Source organism: Chelonoidis abingdonii, chromosome 1 (genome assembly GCF_003597395.2).
Source record: "Chelonoidis abingdonii isolate Lonesome George chromosome 1, CheloAbing_2.0, whole genome shotgun sequence".
NCBI classification, from domain to species: domain Eukaryota; kingdom Metazoa; phylum Chordata; order Testudines; family Testudinidae; genus Chelonoidis; species Chelonoidis abingdonii.
Window position 1 is genome coordinate 113501827 of NC_133769.1, and position 15770 is coordinate 113517596.

General features: G+C 41.3%; 1 protein-coding gene and 1 long non-coding RNA gene across 2 annotated transcripts in view; both read right to left on the reverse strand.

The window, feature by feature from the left end:
• Nucleotides 1-203: 203 nt before the first annotated feature.
• LOC142047289 (uncharacterized) lies at nucleotides 204-12051 on the reverse strand. The gene is made up of 3 exons (XR_012656470.1): nucleotides 11964-12051; nucleotides 11434-11549; nucleotides 204-1647 (listed from the first exon to the last, which is right to left on the reverse strand). It is a non-coding gene; the product is annotated as an uncharacterized LOC142047289 (long non-coding RNA).
• Nucleotides 12052-12537: 486 nt separating this feature from the next.
• LOC116825689 (uncharacterized) overlaps nucleotides 12538-15770 on the reverse strand; it is a 47205-nt gene continuing 43972 nt past the window's right edge. The window contains exons 18-19 of the mRNA XM_075073023.1: nucleotides 13022-13055; nucleotides 12538-12548 (exon numbers count right to left, since the gene is read on the reverse strand). Coding sequence (XP_074929124.1) covers nucleotides 12538-12548; nucleotides 13022-13055 — 45 coding nt within the window. The remainder of the gene's footprint in view (nucleotides 12549-13021; nucleotides 13056-15770) is intronic.

Sequence of the window (15770 nt, forward strand, 5' to 3'; positions counted from 1 at the left end):
AGTGCTCCCGGGGCGGAGGGGGGGCTGTGCACTCTGGTGGATCAAAGCAAGTTTGATATAATGCGGTTTCACCTATAACGTGGTAAGATTTTTTTTGACTCCCGAGGACAGCGTTCTATCAAGGTAGAGGTGTATACACACACACACACACACATATATATATATACAAACACATATACACACACACACACTCTTAAATGGGACAATTACTTCAAAATTCTAGTAGTGTATAATTATTTATATATAAGCTACCCGAAGAGGGCGTTTCTTTAAGAATCTAGCATACTTTGGCTTCTTTGAAGATATTGCCAGCACAAGTTTCCAGCTATTTTCACCAGGAAGGATGGTCTTATTGTTCAGACTCTGATGTGTGTCACTTAGTCTCTATGTGGCTCAGTTAAAATGGACGTAATGAAACTTTCTCACAAACTGTGTTGATCTGGTTTTTAAATGACGCATGTTTGCAAGTGTTCGCAGGTCCAGGGCCTCAGGCTGTGAACTCTTTCGTGACGGATTGCCTTATAGTATGCGTTTGCACAGCACTTGGCACAATGGGGCCCCACAATCGCACCTGGGGCCTCGAGATACTCTTATAATAATAAAAATAATTTTCCTGCATATGTCCAAATATTTCCGCATTGTGTGTCACTCTGATTATTTGGGGACTCTAGGTACAACTTATAAATTCTGTTTGATGTTATAAAATTATGAAATTATTATATCAGGAAATGCCTCTATGAGGATGTAGATTCCACCAGACCAGGGAGTTGTGAACCTTAATGACTGTTCTCTGACAAAAGGGTCTGCTAAGGAGATTGCCCAAGTAGGGAAAACAGTTCAACCAAGTTTGTCTGCAGGAAGGGGAATCAGAAAATACCCAGCAGGAGAACAAAGAAACCAGACGTTGGTAGCGGCCATAAAAATTTGAGGGAAGACTCACAGATCAAGACACAGGAAGCTTTGGGCAGAAGAAAGGAAGAGAAGTGCATGCTTTCTTAGTAGGGGGTCCAGGGCTAGCCAAGTTCAAAGAAACCTAACTAACTTAGAAGTACTCAGTGATTCTAAAAAGAAACCATAAGCTGCAGAAGAAGGATCTTGGACAGCCCAGAGGAAGCCCAAGTCCAAAGAACTCTCCAGAGCGGTTAGGAAACTGAGGTGTGCTTATTATGTTGTCTGTGTATCTCTTGTGTTGCTAAGTAAAGAGTAATTGTGTTTTAGAATGCTGTGCAAAATTTGTCTGTGTGTCTGTTGGCTTTCACTGTCACACGGGTAAGGTCTGGATTCTGTTCAGGAGACTTAAAGAGCACAGAGGGCCTATCTGACTGGATCCCTGGGAAATGCCCAACCAGATTTTGGAGCTCTACTAGGGCTGTTTATGTGGAACTGTCATATATTATGTTTTTAGTTATTTTTGCTAAGATGCCTAGAAACTTATGGAAAGAGGTACCTATACAATTAAAATGCATTATTATTTTAAGTTTATAACATCATATAGTGTCTGGCATCTCAAGATTAATAACCTGATACTGAACTATCTGAGATTTTTTGGTGGGTTGCCATGTCCCTAAAACTCTTCTGATTGTTCTGATGTTTATGCTGGTTCATTTTCTGCAGCATTCACAGAGCGCCCCTCTGCATTATGTGACTCTGAAATTATTGCAAAAATATAAGACATATTAAAAATAATTAATTGGTAAGATGATTCCTGGACGATACTTTGCTTGGCATTGAATTAAACAGATATGGGTCAACTGAGGCTATCACTCACTAATCTGCACCCTAGTGTCATTTTAGTGACTTACAACTGTTATTCTAAAATCATCACAGGTACGCTTTCCACTTCCATATTAACATGCTTCAGTTTGTTAATGTAGTTCTGCACAGTGCACTTCTCAATTCCACAAGGCCTTGTATTTACAGAATGTCCTGTACAACCTACACGATCATGTCACTGTGGCACTGGTTTCCTGCTTATTAAACGCAATGGCCCACCTATTGTGGGTCAATTAGTCACTTTCAGACTTCCTCACGGTTGGTCATGCTTCAAGGAACTGCGTTCTGTTCTATATTTGTACAATGCCTAGTAAAATGGGGTTTTGGTCCATAACTGGGACTTCTAGACACTAGAGTAATACAAATAAATAAATAAAAATAATAATAATAAATGCTACTCTGGCTCTAGCTACCTCCAAAATCATGAGTTAAAATGACACAAGGTTACATCACTGACTCACCTGAATCTGTGTAATGAATTCCTTCAATTGGTGAGGCTGAGTTAGCAGGGGTTCTTCTTAAGACATTTCCCATATGATAGAAGAGGAATATGTGCCAAACTACAATTTAGATTTTCCTGCTTGTCAGCTGAAAAAGTACAGGATTCCCAATTTGAACCCCCCAGATAAAACAGAAATATTAGTTCATTGGTCTATGCTATGTACCTTTTGGCTTGTCCAAGGATTCTGTTTCTAGCTCTGATTCAGTCTCAGTCAATAAAGGATTTGTTTTTTCACTGTCTTCTTTCACTATGCCATCTCTGTCCGATGCAGACGCTTCTGATGAATTTAAAATGGCCTGCTAAAATAGAAATTGAATATATATAAATAAATAAATATAAAAATAAAATACAAATAAATATAAATTTTGTGTTTGGTTATATATAGTGCAGGGTATAATAAATACAAACTATCTGAACAGAAATATCTTGTTTATAGGCAACGATGGGAACAGTAATTACAAAATTTTCTGTTAAATAGGGGTCAGAGGACATATGGTCTGCATATATTAGACAAAATGATGTTGAAGAACTGGAAGTTAATTAAATATTAAACATTTCAAGCTGTTATATGATACTTGAATCTAATAAAAAAAATCTTGCAACTATCGCACAGTTTTAACCCACTGCTTGTACATTAGGGCAGTAGTTCTCAACCAGGGGTCCGCAGGGCCAACATTAGACTCACTGGGGCCAAGGGCAGAAAGCCAAAGCTCTGCCATACAGGGCTCTGCCACCCGAGGCTGAAGCCAAAGCCTGAGCAACTTAGCTTTGCGGGCCCCTATGTGGTGTAAGGGCCCGGGGCAATTGACCTACTTGCTACCACCTAATGCTGGCCCTGGCTTTTATATGCAGAAAAACAGTTGTGGCAGTGGTGGGCTGTGGCATTTTTATAGCATCTTGGGGGGGACTCAGAGAAAAAAGGTTGAGAACCCCTGCATTAGGGGAAGATGGGAGGATCCATGCTCCAGTTGGCACCTGAAGAGGAATTCCCCATGTCCTCTGGTGTAGCTCACAATGCATCAGCAGCTCCAGCACACTTTCAAACAGTGTAGTGTATTCTCCCATCCATACCACACTAGCTCTGCTGGCTAGTGTGAAGCCCTGGCCCCATACCATCACTTTATGGGAAACTAACACTGTCAACTGCACCAGCAAGAAGAAGTGCCCCCATCGCTCCACATGCACCCATCCTGGATGGATATAATTTGACCTTAATGTTTTAGAACTGCTGAAAAAATGGAAAATAACCTTAGTCTTTGCTGTTTCACAGGCAATTGTCTGCTGTGTTATTAATTTAATTTTTAAAAAGTTACACAATGAGAAATCTCTCAAAATACTCCTTATAGGAAGTGGAAGTAGTCAGAACTATTATTAAGCATGGCCATCAGCATTTGTCACCTCTACAGCCAGACTAGGGCAAGTCTCCATGGTGCAGAAATGTGCTCTACAAGGGTGTGATTTCTAAAGTTCACTCATGTATTGCACACTAATTGGTCCACGCAGACCATCCTGCTGTGCACTAGAATTTCCCTAGTGCACTTTAACATAGTACTGTTTGAAGAACACTAAGGAACATTTAATGTGCACTAGCAGGGTCTATGCTGACCAATTAGTGCACATTAGTGTACTTTAGATATCACACTCTTGTAGTGTGCATTGCTGCACTGTGTAGACAAGCCCTAAGAATCTTGTCCCTTAGGACCTTTTATCAAAGGTTAAGTATTTTTCAATGATGTTGACCTCGTTATCAGAGGCCTGTAGCAGTTAGAGAGGCTATGACTATGTACACAAATTGTTCCCGCACTATGAGTAATGGAGATTAGCAGCTCAGATACAAGGACAATAATCAATGTACATAAATCTAAAGAGTTGGAAATACCCCAAGAAATGTCCATGAATGTTCACTTAAGTAAACAAATGATGTGTTTTGGTTGAGCTTGCACCCCTTGTGTGTCTGCTTTCCAGAACTACACTACTATTCATTTATGGAAACAGCGTAGCTTAAGAGGTTATTTGAGGAAAACAAATCTTAAACTCGTAAGTATATTTTCACTAGAAAGAGAAGGTTACTCACCTTGTGCGGTAACTGAAGTTCTTCAAGATGTATGTCCCTGTGGGTGCTCCTCTTCAGGTGGCGGTGTGTCCCAATGCTGTCAATCGGAGATTTTGCTAGCAGTGTCTGGTCGGAGCGCGCATGCGCAGTTGCTGTCTCATGGTGATGCTGACGCCTATTCTGGTATGTGTACGCACCAACCCCCCTCAGTTCCTTCTCTACTGTGGAGCAGTTGATTCTTACTCCGACGTAGAGAGGAGGAGGGTAGGTAGTGGAGCATGCCACAGAGACACATATCTCAAAGAACCTCAGTTACTGCGCAAGGTGAGTAACCTTCTCTTCTTCATTGAGTGGTGTCTCTATGGGTGCTCCACTTCAGGAGAATGTAGAGCAGTGTCCTCATGCAGATGGAAGGGGCTTCGGAGTTGATTGTGTAGCTGCTGCTAAGACCATGCAGCCTAATTTATCCTCTGCGCTCAAGCTAAGCATGATTGCGTAATGATTGGTGATTGTGCCCATGTAGCTGCTCTGCATTTGTCAAGGATGGGCACATTGTGCAGGAATGCTGTCAAAGTTGCTGCAGCCCTTGTTGAGTGTATTCTGATGCCCACTGGGACTTCAGTGTTGCATAAGGAGTAGCACAAGTGGATGCGGTTGGATATCCACTTCGATAGTCTTTGTGTTGATATAGCTGTGCCTTTCGACATTTCTGTTGTTGATACGAACAGTTTGGGGGACTTATGAAAGGTCTTTGTGCTGTCTACGTAAAAGGCCAGGGCATGGCAGACATCTAATGTGTGTAATGCCGCCTCTTCTAGGTTGTTGTGTGGTTTAGGGTGGAAAGTGGGTAGGTGAATTGGCTGGTTAAGGTGGAAAGAGAACGATATTTTGGGCATGAATTTTGGGTGAGTCCTCAGAGTCACTTTGTCCTTGTGAAATATTGAGTATGGGGGGTGAGGCATGAGCACCCCAATCTCACTCACATTTTTGTGCCAATATGATGGCTATTAAGAATGATACTTTCATTGATAAATGGAGCATAAAGCAAGGTGCTAAGGATTTAAATGGTTTTCTGCGTAAGCATTTGAGCACTGCATTTAAGTCCCATGCCGGAGTGGGTTCACAGTTGTCCGGGTACATGTTTTGTAGGCCCGTTATGAATCTCTTTGTAATCGTGTGGGCGAATACTGAGGTCCCTTCTATCTGTTGGTGGAAGGCAGTTATTGCCGCGAAGCGGACCTTGATCGAGTTTGCAGCTAGTTCTGATTTCTTTAATGATAGTAGGTACTCCAGGATCAATGGGGTAGGGTCTGGTTTGCTGATATTTGTTTGTTGTGGCACCAAATGGAAAATCTCTTCCATTTTTGGAGGTAAGTATGTCATGTGTTTTGTTTTCTGCTGTTAATAAGTACCTGTTGTACTTCATCCAAACAGGTTAATTCATCCCCTCGGAGCCATGAAGGAGACATGCTCTGAGGTGAAGTTTCCCTGGATCAGGATGGAGGACTTGTCTATTGTCCTGTGAGAGGAGATCATGTCATCAAGGAATGGAGTGCATATTGCCATGAGATTCAGATAAGGGAACAAAGTTTGTCTAGGCCATGTTGGCACTATGAGGATTATTTTGGCCCTGTCGATTCATATTTTGTGTACGATTCTGGAGATTAGAGGAATTGGAGGGAAAGCATATAAGAGATGGCCATTCCATTTTATCAGGAACATGTCTCCCAGTGATTGCGCTCCTTGTCCTGCTTGTGAGCAGAATCCTGGGCATTTCTTGTTTGCTTGTGTGGCAAATATGCTTATGGACGGATTTCGCCACCTCCGAAGATGAGTTGTGTTATTTCATCATTCAGTTCCCATTTGTGTTCTTGTGAGAACTGTCTGCTTAGTGTGTCTGCCATGATATTCAGGTGACCTGATAGATATGAAGCTGTTATAGTGATGTTATGCTTTATGCACCGTTCCATAACTTTGGTGCTTCCACACATAACAAATGGGACTGTGCTTTACCCTGGCGGTTGATATAGAACGTGCAAGTGATGTTGTCTGTTAATATCCTTATCATTCTGTTTCTTATGAGTGGAAGGAAATGGTAGCATGCATTGAGTATCGTGCATAGTTCTAGTAGGTTTACAAGAAGGTGTGTCTCTATTGCTGACCATTTGCCCAGGGAAATATATTGTTTCAGGTGGACCCTCCATCCGATCAGGGAGGTATCTGTTGTGATTTGAACCGATGGTGTTTCCTGTTGGAAAGGTATGCCTGAGTACATGTTTGATGGGTTTGTCCACCAGTGCAGTGATTGAATCACCTCTGTGGTGGATATGATTCTCTTGTTTAGGCTGTGCCTTTATGAAATGTAGACTGTATTTAGCCATCTTTGTAGCCATCACATGTGTAGCCTGGCATGGTGACCGCCATGTGTTCCAGTAGTTGAAGGCAGATGCGTGCATGCACCCATGAGCTGTACGAAACCACCGATATAAGGGAGGTCATGGTGGTAAAGTGGGGCTCCGGAAGAGAGTGAATCCAAGCGAGCACCTATGAATTCCAGTTGTTATACTGGAGTGAGAGTGGATTTCTCTTCATTGATTTTCTCTTCCAGGGAGTGGAAGAAGGAGATGCTTAATTGAACACCTCTTTCTGTTTCTGTCTTTGTGGAGCCCTTGTTTAGGCAGTAAGGGAATATAGTATCCTTTATCTGTGCAAGTGCACTGCCTCTACCACCAGTGTTTTGGTGAATAAATCGGTGCTGTTGATAGGCCAAATGGTAGCACTCTGTATTGGAAATGTTCTTGTCCTACTGTGAACTTTAGGAAGCGTCTGTGGATTGTAATGTGAAAATATGCATCTTGTAGGTCGAGGGCTGTGAACCAGTCCCCTTCTTCCAGCATAGAGATGATTCAGTTCAGAGTGACCATTTTGAATCTGTGGGCACTGATGAATTTGTTGAGTTTTCTTAGGTCTAGGATGGGTCTCCACCTCCCGCCCCCCATTTTTCTTTTGAGTCAGAAAGTAATGGGAATAAAATCCCTTCCCTCTGTGTTGTACTGGAACTAGTTCCACTGTGCATATTTGCAGAAAGTATCAGAGGGGTAGCCATGTTAGTCTGGATCCGTAAAAGCAGCAAAGAATCCCGTGGCACCTTATAGACTAACAGACGTTTTGGAGCATGAGCTTTCATGGGCGAATACCCACTTCGTCAGATGCATGTAGTGGAAATTTCCAGGGGCAGGTATATATATGCAAGCAAGCTAGAATAAGCGAGGTTAGTTCAATCAGGGAGGATGAGGGCCCTGTTCTAGTAGTTGAGTGTGGAAAAACCAAGGGAGGAGAAACTGGTTTTGTAGTTGAAGCTCACAGTCTTTGTTATTCCTGAGCTGATGTGTTCAAATTTGCAGATGAACTGAAGCTCAGCGTTTCTTTTTGAAGTCTGGTCCTGAAGTTTTTTGCTGCAGGATGGCCCCTAAGGTCTGCTATGTGTGGCACAGGGAGGTTGAAGTGTTCTCCATACAGTTTTTGGATATGCGTTCTAATATCTGATTTGTATCCATTTATCCTTTCCCATAGAGGACTGTCCAGTTTGGCCGATGTACATAGGCAGAGGGGCATTGCTGGCATATGATGCGTTATATTACTTGAGTGGACGTTGCAGGTGAATGAACCAAGTGATGGGTGGCTGATCTGGTTAGGTCCTGTTGATGGTGTCCGCTGGTGTAGATATGGTGGGCATCACATCAGTCCCCAGCTAAAACCCCTCCAACGCATCATCAGGGCATTCTACAACCCATCTGGCAATGATCCCACACTTTCACAGGCCTTGGTGCAGCCCGCTCCTCACCCACAGACAACCTGCCAACCTGAAACATATTCTCACCAGTAACTGCACACCGCACCATAGTAACTCTAGCTCAGGAACCAATCCATGCAACAAACCTCGATGCCAACTCTGCCCCTTATTTGGGTCTGATTTTCTCTTGTATTTGGTCGCTGTTGGAGAAGAATGGCCAGAAAAGAAGACAGCTTCCTCTTCTTCATCACTTGGAAATGGTGGTCCGATGGGAGAGTGGGGTTGGTCTGGTGCTGTAGGTACTGGATAATCCACAGTGCCAAGTAGAGGAGAGTCAGTGCAGATGCAATTTGAGGTTTGTTCGGCAGACATTGGTGCTACCATTTGCAGTGCCACAGCTTTTGGTGCTGATTGATTCTGTGTGGCCTTTCTTGGCACCAGGGTGTCTTGATTAGGTTGTTCTATGTTCTGTGCTGCTATCATTGGTGCCGGAGGGGGTGCCATGGTTTGCAGCATCGGTTGCGGTGCCGTTCCTTTTGCTGAGATAGAGGGTACTGTGGAGTAGGAGGAGAAGGCTGAATGGTGCCTGCTGCTCGACTCTTTAACTTTGCTGGCAGAGGTCCCTTGGTGGATGGTGCTGGAGGTGTCCAGTGTATCGAAGGTGCTCTCTCTAGACAAGCTCAACATCGAGGGCATGGATCTTGCCACAGACTGTTTCTTTTTTAATGGTTCTCGGCTTGGAGATGATGAGGCTCTCTTCCTTGATTTCTCTGAGGGCAAGACACTAGCTCTGTCCGGTGACATTGCCCCGGGGAGCCACTTGTGAATTCCATTGTGGAGATCAACGTTTTCTCCATTAGGATGCATTTTAGGTGGAGATCCCTATCTCTCCTTGCCCTTGCCTTTGGGTTGCAACAGTGAGCGCACTTTTGACGCATGTGCGACTTCCGCAGGCAGCGGACACAGAGTGAATGTCCATCTGAGACCGGCATGGCGTCCTTGCAAGATGCACACTTTTTAAAATCTGGTGATCCAGGCATTTTTGTTTTCATCCCTCTTCAAAGTTTTGAGGACAAAGAGAAAGAAATGTAAAAAAAATTTTTTTTTTACTCTACACTATTAAAAACTTCTACTTAAATCCAAGCTTAAACTAACTATTAACACTATAAGTACTATCCTAAATCTCTAAAATCTAACTAAAATCCGCTAACAGATTCCATCTCAAGCCAAGGACGGTTGAGAAGGAACTAAGGGGGTCACTGCATGCACATGCCAGAAGAGGTGTCAGCACCGCCACAAGGCAGCTCCTGCACACGTGCACCCCGGCCAGACACTGCTAGCAAAATCTCCAATCAACAATGCTGGGATACACTGCCACCTGAAATGGAGCACCCACAGGGACACCACTCGATGAAGAACCTGATTCTAGAAGTTATGTTCCTCCAGTTGTGGAACAGAAATTTACCACGGGACTTACATACTCCCTCAGAACTAATCAACACCACTTGAATTTCAGATATTAAATTTTCACAGTGAACAGTTAGTGAACACTCTATAGCTCAAGAATGATTCAGTCAAACAATCAAGTAAAGAATTTCAAATAATGAAGACATTCAAGAAAATCAGATTGCTCAGAAAATTTGTGGACAGAAAATTTGTCATGTGAATGATTGGCTCTCAATTATTGATATTGCCACTTCAAAACTTAGAAAGGAATCTCTCAAATTTGGGGCTATTTTCTGCCCCAGTTATTGGTAATCACAAAGATAATACAATTAACCACTGGAACAGTAGTTATAAGAAATTTTACAGTAATCTTGCAATTGCTTTCTAATTAGAGTTGAATGACACATGATTATAAGCCACAATGACTGGATATGCATAAAGAAAATGAATGAGTCGAATCCTACATTATGGACTTCATTATACCTCTAGCTAGCTATAACAGGTTCTTTATGGCCCTAGCATCACTTCTTCAATTTGCCCACCAGAACTTCGTTTCCTTTCTGCTACATTAGTTTGGATTCTGGCCAAACTATAAAGTCCTCACTTCCAGGACAAACAAAAGCAGGCCAAGCACAAAACAAAGTAGTTCCTTTGCCCTGCCCCAGGATTTTATCACAAGTCTCAGGATATTTGGTGTTTTTCACAAAGCCCCAGCTCCTAGAGTTGTGTGATTAAATGAGACTCTCAGCTTTCATTTAAACAGAAAGGTAAGTTTCTAGCCCTTCCAGCTGTGGAGAAAAGCTTTGAAAACATGAAACAAAGGCTCAAAAATCAGAAGTCAAACAGAAAGCACCTATTTATAAAACACATGATTTTTAAGCCAATTGCGTGATTAATTTTTTAGGGCCCAACTCGTGATTTTTGGCCCTTAGGGGATGGCAAGCCCCATCCAGGGGTTGAAGTGGGGCTTCCTCCCATCCTCACTGGAAGCTCTGGACTGGGCACCTAGAAAAAATTAATGGCAAACCTGCACCTCCAGCATACACCAGTACTGTATTGTGGCAGGTCTTTTCCTTCTTTTACTCTACCTCTTCCTGGGTCATTTGATGTCTTGTCTCTTCAGGCCCTGAGAAACATACTCCTCCTCAGGGTTCCTGCATCTTCACAAACTTTTTCCATAGACCCTCCTGGGCTCAGTGCCTACCCAGTTCTATAAGTTATCAGCCCCACACAAGGCCTGGTCTTTCCAGAAAACTTTCACCAGCAAACACATGCTCTCCTCTCTCCTTTCTCCCTCCCGCAATATCTCCAGTCACTTTAAGGAAAGGTTGCCTTTTAAAGGGCCTGCTTTTTCTCCCACCACACACTGCAGTTCTGCGCACAATTACCAAGCATCTGTGAGAATTACATCTCACAGAATCCTTAGTTTTATAGGCCAAGCTCTGTTAGTAGGCAGCCTAGCGGGGCCAGCAATCTCAGTTACAGTAGGCAACGAAATGATGGTAAATTTGTCAGTCTCAGAAAAAACTAGACAATCAGACCAGCATACTTCTCAAAATGTCAATTACAATTAAAATCAAAGGGATAATCTCCAACCAATTAAAAATGTTGGCATTAATAATTTTATTCATCACTCACAGGCCAATTTAGTGAGTTTTTATCTTTACCATATTATTAATTATTATTATTTGTATTATAGTAGCACCCAAGAGCTACTGGGCGCTGTACAAATACAAAATTAAAGGATGGTTCCTTGCCCAAATTGCTTATTATCCTAACCATTCTAATCTAAATATTTAAAGCATTATGTAGGCATATTTTTCTGGTTTTATCCGGTTTAATATTTTTTTTAAAAAATGTGTTTACCTGACCAGAAGCATGTCCCTCATCTGCTGGTGACTGTATTTCCATTGTCTTTCCTTCCTTCTCTCCTGAGACTGAAGTTCCTTCAGTATCCTTTCTATTACATTTCTCTCGATCAGCTGTAAGTAAAACTGCAACTATAAATACTGCCTGATGAAACTTAGAACTAAACAGAAACACAACTCCCTCTCCGCCTTAAAAGAAAAGTACATTCTTATGTAAGTAAATTTGTAAGTCTGGGAAATATGGGTTGCAACAATTTTTCAAAACTATGCTAAGGCCTTTTTGGTGGACGGTGGATTCTTGACCACAGTTTTGTCTTAACATGATTTAACATACCTGATAATTCCTGAAGGACTAGTGTGGATACACTAAACTGATTTTGAAAGTGATTAGACTAACATACACTTTCAAATTGGATTAAACTAATGCCAGTGTAGGAAAGGCTAAAAACTTCCTGCAGAATTAAACTTTAAAGTCATTACAGTCTTCAGCAGATCTCAGAGAAAGTATTAAAAAGCCAAAAAACTCACCTTGGAGTGCTAAAATCTTTTCACCACAATGTTTTTTGATGCTGCTTTTTATCTGAAAGGGTTCAGTGCTTGAATTATTTTCTTCTTCCGAATGTGGGATTCCATGTGGGGGAAAATTTAAAATATTAGTATGTTTAGGCAATATGCATTCAGAAGACAGTTTAGTGTTAGTCTCCAAAGCCATGGAGTCCATCCACCTCAAGAGTTTGATACTTAAATTGGTACCGTATTTACAAACATATGGAAATACAATGAGATAAGGCAAATGTGTATCAAGATAGCACTGAAAAACACACTAGTTCTACAAAATGCTGCAGAAACAGTTGCAAAATTTTTGCAAATCAGACATTTCTCTTGATATATATCAGCAGTTCTCATTAATGTTATGCACAACCTACTAATGTTAACAGGAGTTGCATATTTATTAAAGGAATAAACTACTTCATCTTTCTACATGACTTGGTGTTTCTACATTAACTTGACTATTTTATGTATCATTGCTTTCATGATTAAGCAAATGTATGTCAATAAATCACAGTAAGTAAAAGTTAGACTATAACAAGTACGACAGAAGTTAATGTGCATCTGAAATGAGGAGGAGCAGGAGTTCAAGTTGTTTAATTTGTGAACTCATGTGCCTACAGAAAGATTAAACTGTTCTGATTCTCAAGGTCCTCTTTACTTTTTCTGAACATACAAGTTAGCACCAACTAACTTCTCAGGGGAGAGTTCATTGGCGAGGCAACAGGATGACATACCATTTGAGAAAGAAACAATAGTATACAAAAATAGAAAGTTTCCTAAATAACTTTGATAGTGCTCATGTACTGATGCTAGATAAAAGGACTGTCCCTCTCTCACAAAAAGAGAATAAAAGGCTGAATTGAAAAGGCAACTCTGCTGTGAACATTTATGCAAAGGAGTAACTTTACATTTGTGACAAGTCTTTTTAAACAAAATGGGTCTTTGCATATGTAAAGTTATGCATTTGCCGATCAGGGCCTAAGACAGTATTTTCATGCATTTAATATAAGCGCATATTTTATATAGTTGCCTACCTGTTGGATCTTTAGTTGCATGTTCTGGTTGCTTCTAGAAGAAAAAAAAAAGAGAATAAGTGAATGGAAAATATTGAACATTTCACTTTTCTAATGAAAAGTGGGACTATTTAGTACTGGGATCGGCAACCTTTGGCATGTGGATCGCCATGGTAAGCCCCCTGGTGGGCCGGGTTGGTTTTACCACCTGCCGCTTCCGTGGGTTTGGCCGATTGCGGCTCCCACTGGCTGCAGTTCACCCTCCCAGGCCAATGGGGGCTGTGGGAAGCGGCGTGGGCCAAGGGATGTGTTGGCTGCTGCTTCCCGCAGCCCCGATTGGCCTGGAACGACAAACAATGGCCAGTAGGAGCCGCAATTGGCCGAACGTGTGGATGTGGCAGGTAGACAAACCTACCCAGCCTGGCAGGGGGCTTACCCTGGCGAGCCACGTGCCAAAGGTTGCTGATCCCTGATTTAGTAGCTTGTTGTGCTGAAGGAAATTTTTAAAATAATCATCTGGATTCATTTCATAGTGGGGCATAATAGTAACTATCATGAGTTGTTGAATGTCAAATAGTTTTATTTCAAACTCTAACCAGGCTAGAGAGCTGCGTACCTTAATTCTTGTGCTGAAATGACTCTACAGAATCATTTATACAGTCATTAAAAAAAGATCTTAGTTCAATGAGCTGTATTATCTTCAGAAAAAAGAAGTCCTCATTCTACTTTAATAATTATACTATAGGAATATCCATATATAGGAAGTGACTGCAGAATCAGGCCCTCTGGCCCATCATGGAACGATTTGTGAACATAGTCCCACAGAGTTAAATCTCTGTAAGACTGAGACGTGTGACTCCAAATCACAGTCCTAATTCACTCTATCAAATATGAAATGAAATACTGTTAATGGAACATCATAGCTGACATATATTTAACAAGCACCAGGGTCAGAAAATTCAGTTATGTTTCCCACAGCAGCTGCAATTGAGCCACGGATGCATATACAAGACCAAACCCTGCCCCCTTCCAAAGCAGAAAACTCTAAAATACAGCAAAACCTCCATGGTTTTATCATGCGAGGTGGCTGGCCATGGAGAGGGTGTGCAGGGGAAAATGACATTCCGTATCATGGAATTTCCAGATTTTTGTGCCTGGGTAATTTCAGTTATAAAGCTTTTGTTTGAATTTAATGTCTTTGGCTAGCTAAAAATCATTACACCATGAAATGGAAATCATACCACCTGGTCCTGTAACCACTGAAATCAATGGTAAAACTACCACTAACCTCAATATTGCAGGATGCACTATGATTACATATGCAAATAAATGCACTGGTGCCTTTGATTAAATATTAAAATAAAACTTTCCACATATGTTCAGGCAGCCCTTGTTTGAATTTCCCCATCTTGTAAGAGGAGAGATCTGCCAGGCATTCTGCTAGGTATCACCACTGGAAATTTCCAATTTCATGTATTCTATAGGTAGGGCCCTTCATTTGCAGTTTTAATTTAATTTAATTGTTATTTAATTAATTTCCAGGAATTTTATCAGTTTATTACCACAAAAACAGGTGAAAATCAGTGCAAAAATTATTAATAATTTTTCTGGGTAAATATCAGGGTTTATTTTGGTAGACAGAAAGACGGGGGAAAAGGTATTCAGTAGATTAATGCTTTGAATTTCGTTCATCAATGTGGTTTGCTGCAGAACTAAAACAGAACTCAAAACACAATGCCACCTCTGAGTTTAAGAAAACAATGTCTCTGTAATCCCCAAATAAAACTTTTCATTTGAATAAACAATTGAGAGTTGTAGACTTAGAACTATTAGCCTATAAATATTGCATTTAATAATTGGGCCACACCATTTGCAGCACATACAGTCAATTTCATCCTTTTCTCCTGTTTTTGTTTTTTTTTTAAACTTTCAAATACTTCCTTGTGTTCTGAAATGTATTCTGATACAGATTTTCATTTTCTTCCCATTTTCATATGTCAAATCTTTAAACCATTATCTGCTAATAGCTTGAAATGTGTATGTGGTGGATGTGAGCTTCATCAGTATATTCAGATGCATACACATTTCTGAGCTTGCGTGTACACCTGTTTGTTTATTGTATGCATCTTCTATACCAGTGTTTCCCAAACTTTGGGTGCCACTTGTTCAGGGAAAGCCCCTGGCAGGCCAGGCCGGTTTGTTTACCGGCCGCGTCCGCAGGTTCGGCCGATCGCGGCTTCCACTGGCTGTGGTTCGCCGCTCCAGGCAGCCCCCATTGGCCTGGAGAGGCCGGTAAGCAAACCGGCCATGCCCGCCAGAGGCTTTCCTTGAACAAGTGGCATCTCAAGTTTGGGAAACACTGTTCTATACTAATACATAGCCTTACTTCAACAGGCAGCTTGGCATATACACACATACTAATGTATTATTGTAATACATATATCTCATGCAATATATTGTATTTTCCTAATAAAACAAATTATTTTGTACGTATTTGAATGATACAAAAGTAGGGTGAAAAATCAGAAAAAACTGAATAATACTTTTTGTAAAACCCAGAAATTTTTCGGTAAAAATTGGTTTAAATGGAAAATGAAGGGGCTTATGTCATAAACAGATAAGAAAAGTTAATACCACAGAAGTACTTTATATCTCTTTGACTATAAAGGGTTAACAAGTTCAGTAGGCCTGGCTGTCACCTGACCGGAGAACCAATCAGGGGACAGGATACTTTCAAATCTTGAGGGAGGGAAGTTTCTGTGTGTGCTGT